Genomic DNA, 6888 nt, shown 5'->3' with positions numbered 1-6888 from the left:
AATGTTTTAAGGTCCTTGGCCTCTTGAATATCCGTAACTTTTGGATCCCAACTTTTTGGAAGGGATCTTAAAATTTTAGTGACTAGATCAGAGTCTAGTCAAAAGCAAACTTTCCTCTATCGCTAGATAGAGTCACTTGGATGTTTCTTCGAGTTAATATTACTATGTTCTTCGATAAATATTTTTAACTTATGATTTGATTAATAAATAAATTATAATAAATATTTATAAATTATGAATAAAATAATATTTATTTATTAGCTTTGAATGTGTGAAAAGATGTAATATTGTAAAAAAAAAAAAATCAAGATGTGACAAATACCATTAAGGTATTCCCTATTTGATATGATTAGAAAACTCAAAGGAATACTTGGTGTGGATGGGCCTTTGTATTTTAGGATCAATCAGAAAATATAAATAATTGAAAGAATGATAGTTGATCTCATATACTTCATGAACATTATGTATTTTAGCATCCTATACTGCTCACCGAAGCCCCTCTTAACCCAAAGGCAAACAGAGAAAAAATGGCCCAGATTATGTTCGAGAGATTTAATGTACCGGCTATGTATGTTGCTGTTCAGGCCGTCCTTGCACTCTATGCCAGTAACCGGACAACCGGTGAGTATCGTGCTTGCATGATGGAGTTGGTGGTCGATCCATTTTTGCCTCTTCGACTAAGGTGCTTATGCTAAATATTGGCAGGTATCGTGATTGATTCTGGTGATGGCGTGAGCCATACCGTTCCTATTTATGAAGGATGTGCTTTACCTCATGCCATTCTTCGGTTGGATCTCGCTGGTCGTGGCGTTACCGATTGGCTGATGAAGATCCTTACGGAGAGAGGTTATTCGTTCACTACGACTGCAGAATGGGAAATTGCGAGGGACATCAAGGAGAAGCTTGCCTATGTCGCTCTTGATTACGAACAGAAGCTGAAGACCGCCAAGACTAGCTCGGCCGCAGAGAAAAGCTATGAGCTTCCTGACGGGCAGGTTCTCACGATCGGGGCTGAGAGATTCAGGTGCCCGGAGGTTCTCTTCCGGCCATCCTTGATTGGCATGGAAGCCGCCGGAATCCACGAGACAACATACGACTCCATTATGAAGTGTGATGTCGATATTAGGAAAGATTTTTACGGCAACATTGTGCTCAGTGGCGGATCAACAATGTTCCCCGGCATTGCTGTTCGCTCGCATGAGAAAGGAGATCGAGGCACTTACACCGAGCAACATGAAGATAAAGGTGGTCGCCCCACCTGAACGAAAATACAGCGTCTGGATGGGAGGCTCCATCCTTGCTTCCCTCTGTACATATATATATATATATATATATATATATATATAACAATCGCATGTTTGACATTTGCAGATGTCAACCGAATGTGGCCCAGCAATATATATATAACATTTGCAGATGTTATATATATATATAACAATCGAATGTGGCCCAGCAATCGTCCACCGGAAGTGCTTCTAAGCTTTTGGTACGTGCTGCCTCTTTAGGGAGTTCTTTTGGGGCGCTCATAAGCTTAGACTTGCTTGGAGTGATAGGCTTGCTAAATTGGTGGTGGAGCTGCTCGAGACGCCTTTTGTGTACCATCGATTTGGGCATTTAGGTATGAAAAATTAAGAAATTATGAACCATCGATTTCTTCATAATTTTAATTGTTTTTTATATTATTTTAAAATAAGTTCATAAACTTTTATACTTCACACTTTTATTGGTGAAGAATAAAACCGTAGAGCCAAATACCCATCTACAGAAGATATTGGTGAAGAATCTCATCCGCTGGGATTCTCTACTGCAACTTTTATTACTGCAACAGTTACATAACTTGATGGGTAATGCAAGTAATTCAAAATAGAAAGACTGTAAACAAACTAAAGACACCATCTTTAACCATTGACTCGTACCTTCTGGCTATAGATTCAAGAAATTATTGATCCTACACATTCATGTTTTCAGCATACTCCAGTGTTGAGGATGGCAATCTTTGATATCTGCCGGGCCAATTTTGTGTCACCATATCGGCGAGTTGCAAAAATACCGCAATAAATACAAGAATGGCATCCAAAATGTTGAGCTGCCAACACATTGAAACAGAATGATCAGTTTTCTGATCCAGAGTTTGCTTTCTCTTTAGGAGATGCCCACTGTTGGCTTGCTCGAGACTTTGCCCACGGATCAAGAGGGGCTCTCTCAGGTGGTTGTGGCTTCGGAGGTTTGGCCTCTCGGAGCTCATTCTCCCTATCAACGAACCTGTCACGAGGTTATGAATTAATCAATCAAAATCCACACGGTCTAATCTAATGGTAAAAGATGTATTTATGATGCTGGGTTATATGTTATGTAGCTAAGTTTACACAACCGAAACAAGTTATACCATTTACGATAGAGTTAGTCTCTGTCGATAGCTTTATCTAATACCAAAATTAGATATGCACCCAGCATGCAAATATCAGATCTGCCTGTATGGTTACGGACATCTGTAGATATGCACGAGGTGTAGCTAACTTGCTATCAGTAAAAGCTATATTTAACCAACGAGAGGCATCAGGAATATGAACATCCATAGAACTTCCAGAATCTAGTTTGCCATAACTACAAAATCAATTGATGAATGAATACACAATGTATTATATTTAATAGATTGTGCTGAACTTTTGATCATATCATAGACATCAACTGATCAACTCAAGCTCATGCAACTATTGCTCAGAGGTCGTCAAGTTAGTTTTGCAAAATTGTTAGGAAAAAGACATGAGGAGAAGATATACCTTTTGAGTAATAAAATTTCTTCCCATACAACAAAAAATAATAAGACAAATTTCATAGTCTAAAGTATGTCAACACAGTAACATAACCTATAATGTAATGAGAAAGCATCTCGTAATAGACAACGAGAAAATGTGATCAGGCTTGCGTAGCCAAAGGGACCGCTGATACATACGCTGACAAAAACATCACAAATGGGTGACACATCATGACTACTTGCAATTCTGGTGAATGTACAATTATTTTGGCATTCCTTGGTTATATATAACACGAGGCACTAGGCAAACACATTACCATAGATAAACCTATAAAATGGTCTTTGTTACGGGTTGTAAAAGGAATAACTTTAGCAGTTTAGAGAAATAAAATACATAAGCAAGGACATGTAAATTGGCATATGGACCCCGCCAGAATATTAAGATTTGAAAGGAAAATAACAGATGTAAAAGATACCATTGAGGCTTCATCAGAACTACAGTTTAACTTATAGACTATTAAATGTACTGGTCAAATGAAAGTTGATTAAACCTGGCATAGATCTTTGAACGATAACAAAAGAAGATGAAGAGATAGAAGTTCCATATGTTGTGAGCATTAACAACACGAGTATAAAACAAGTACATTCTCAACACTATAAATTGTGTCGTCAATATCACACTACAAACCTCCCAGAAGGGCAAACCAAGAAAGAGAACTTTACTCGATATATGCCATTGGTGCAGCATCCCCCTTTCGTATGCGTGTTCGAAGCAATCTTGTATATCCACCTACTCTATCCCTGACGTTTGAACAATGTTTTTGATCAGATCTGGCAAAGGATCAAGCAAAACAAGTGAATGAGTTAAACATTTACTTATAGCGATAAGCAAACTCCGTGAACAATTTATGAAGAACATCATCTCCACGAACAAAAGCCGCAGCACGACGTGCAGCATGAAGTGTACCCTGTAAACAATCAAATTCTTGATATTATAAAACAATAATCACTTCCATCTATCTGGTTCTAGTTATGTGGATCATAGCATCTCCAAGTAAATAATGAATTAACTACAAGGAAATTAGAGCAAATATAGAAAATAATTTATCTAAACCAAGATATGCCAGACATGTGGTCTACTAATCAGTTATCCTGAAGATTACATAGATTTCTCCAGAATTTGCAACTAGATCACGAAGTATATTACATGATTAACTTTATCTAGCTCAAAAACATTGAAGAAAATAGCATCTGTATTAAGATTAGAAGCAGTCACCACTAAGGTTTTCTATGTCATGATCACCCACGTGACAGAAATATTTCGGATATGTGTCTTCTCATTTCTCACGTTGCTTCCAATCTGGTTTTTTACTTGATATCTAATGGTACAGAAGTAGTCAAAGAGTTACTCAGAATGTGCTTATTATATTTCACCATTGCCAATCTGGGGAATCAGACCTCAAAAATTATGCTCCAACTTGTTGACAGTGTAATCATCAGAAAGAAAATAAATTCAAGTTCCTAAAATAATCTTATAGTCATTACAACAAGATGAGCATTAGTTCCTAAAATAGCTGTCCAAATTTCCAGCTATTAAAGGCCCTTATATACCTAGTCAACATTCTCCCTCCATAGTTATGCCGCAACATTGGCATCACAATGACTTGGTTACCAGCATGAGCAGGCTAGCCACTGATCAAAAACATACATGCAAAGACCCTTGTTCAGTCAATACCACCATTGTTGTCAGGGAACCAGCTCAGCAAGGCACTGAGCTCAATGCCGATATCCTACTGGCAAGGCAGCACATGATGAGTCAATCAAACAACCAAATATTGCATAATAACAGCTCTCCTACTGTTTACTTAAGCAGTCGACAATGTGACCGCATTTCTCATCTGCAATCTTACTAACATTGACCCAGGGTAAATCTTAGGAGAATAAGCCCCATCATGCCACCCCCAGGTCCCCTAATCTTCCTCATTTTTCCCTCAGAATAATTGAAAAAATGAATACTACTGTTAATGCTTTTAATATAAAAAATACTACTAAAATGGACCTGAAACAAGATGTAAAATTAACTTTGTCAATGTGGTTCTTAATTCACATCATATATACTGTTCTTATCTTCTTAGGTTCAAGAGACATTCATGATTAAGTCCCTTCGACAGAAGAATAATAATTTTCTGCCCCTCGTTGTAGAGTCACCCCATGATCGTCTGCATTCAGCTTCGATCCTTTAGACAAGAGCTAACCTATGTCGAGTATCATAGAGGATAAAGAAGTCTAGCACCGCTGTCTTTAGAGGCAAAAATATCCCAAATAGCACCGTCTTTATTTCATATGTGAGTATTGGAAATTTATGATCATAAGACGAGTGGTAAATCCCTGAAAGAAGCATTGATAGTCAGAAATAGACAATCTGAGACCTACAGAAATCATATCTCTGCATAATAGATAACTAGGTTCTAGGGTTTTTCTTCTTGCTTCACTTTTGGAGATGAGCATACTGGCTAGCTTTTCAAAAAGCAAGACTAGCCAGACCTTTCCTGCCATTAACTCCGTTACCATGCCAGTTTGATCATTTGGAGCAGATAGTTTCATCTAAAACATGAAGTTCTCCTGACATGAAATTACAAGAAGTTACACCACCACCAACATTGTCACAATTTGCCCTTAATATCAGAGACCTCACTGAATTGATCAAAACTATATCTAAGTTTATGAAAGATTCATTTTAATACCGATTTTTTTCTTCCAAGCATACATCTAGAAAAATGAGGCATCTGGGAACTGCTGCAACGAATTCAAAGCCAAGAACTTCAAGAACAAGAAGACAACTTGTGCCTTACCTCTTTCCCCAGTTGCACCATGTTATCAGCAAGCCGTCGAACTTCCTTCGCCTGAGACCACGGCCAGCATCGAACAAGGAGGAGTAAGAGGTCGTCGTCAATCCACATGAAAACCAACATAAACATAAAGAAAAAAGAACACGACGACCACCAAGTGCCCGTCGAAATCACCTTAGCGATCGTGGTCTCGATGCGCTCGTGCTTGACCAACTGCGAGACCATCGTCCTGCGCGGCGGGACGGGAAACAGAGTGTTGGTGCGAGAAACCAAACGGAAGAAGGGGATAGGAGAAGGAGCACTCGAAAACGACCTGAGCATGGAGACGCGATGGGCGGCGTGGCGGCCGAGCTTCCTGAATTTGGTCATGGTGGCGGCGACGAAGCGGAGGGTTTTGCCCAGGGATCGCGACCGAGGGGCTTTAACTGGTCGAAGAGAACCGGTTCGATGTGGCGAGGTTCGGTTCGGGGTCAAACAAAAGCCGAGTCGGGTCGTTCGAACGCGGGTCAGAACCAACCCGGATGGCATCGAGTAATTGTAACCCCGGCCCATGTCAAGCCCGTTAACGAACCGGCTCGATCATGATGGATAGCAGATGACAACAGCTGGTGGAGTTCACTCCAGCTGAGAAGTTGCAGCTTCAAATGCAATAAATCTTAGTATTCTCTGAACATTCTTCAACATTAGGTGAGGAATCTGTTTCCTTTTCCTTAAGAAGAAGTTTGTGGCTCGATAAGCTGAGCTCATATGATAAGCAAAGGATTCAAAGATGGAGCACGAGACTGGAAAGTGGCCATGCTTGTTTCCCCTCTTTTAACTGTACATGCTTCTGAATGGAACTCTCGTTATCATGGATTCTGCCACCATATCACTTCAAAAAGCTGTTGGTCAAGATTTCACTGGGAGGAAGAAGCAGTAGTGTCATATCGTGGTGGCTCGGTGGGTTTTTTAGTGGAGCACTGACATGTTATTTTAATTAGGGATAACAGTGATGGTAAGAAAGAAGAAGTATCAGAGGAAAGAAGAGTAACCTGAAGCAAAGATCACCCCACCATCCATCAGAAAGGTAGCAGTAGAGGACACCTTAATCACCAATCTTTTAGCAGCCCTATCACCACTACCAATTTATATTACAATCTTCCAATCTGATCTCACTCTCCAATCCAAAATTGTCCAGCTTCTCTGACATGGCAAAAGCCAGAGGAAAAGTGGGGCTCTGTTGAATTACAATTCATCTCCTTCCCACGTTGATGTTTGGGTAACAGAGATAAAACATAGGTTGTT

General features: G+C 39.6%; 1 protein-coding gene and 1 pseudogene across 2 annotated transcripts; one reads left to right on the top strand and one right to left on the bottom strand.

The window, feature by feature from the left end:
* Positions 1-479: 479 nt before the first annotated feature.
* Positions 480-1347, top strand: LOC135625804 (actin-93-like; annotated as a pseudogene). The gene is made up of 2 exons (XR_010492164.1): positions 480-621; positions 706-1347. The product of XR_010492164.1 is annotated as an actin-93-like (transcript).
* Positions 1348-1897: 550 nt separating this feature from the next.
* LOC135625534 (uncharacterized) lies at positions 1898-6044 on the bottom strand. Its single transcript, XM_065130464.1, has 6 exons — positions 5918-6044; positions 5779-5833; positions 5608-5658; positions 3632-3723; positions 3479-3556; positions 1898-2262 (listed from the first exon to the last, which is right to left on the bottom strand). Exons 1-6 carry the CDS (start codon positions 5971-5973, stop codon positions 2112-2114), a joined length of 483 nt encoding a protein of 160 aa, XP_064986536.1. The 5' UTR covers positions 5974-6044; the 3' UTR covers positions 1898-2111.
* Between the last annotated feature and the right edge of the window lie 844 nt (positions 6045-6888).

The sequence above is a fragment of the Musa acuminata genome, chromosome BXJ2-10, assembly GCF_036884655.1.
Source record: "Musa acuminata AAA Group cultivar baxijiao chromosome BXJ2-10, Cavendish_Baxijiao_AAA, whole genome shotgun sequence".
NCBI lineage: Eukaryota > Viridiplantae > Streptophyta > Magnoliopsida > Zingiberales > Musaceae > Musa > Musa acuminata.
Note: the sequence above shows the minus strand (reverse complement) of the source record. Positions and strands in the feature narration are given on the sequence as shown.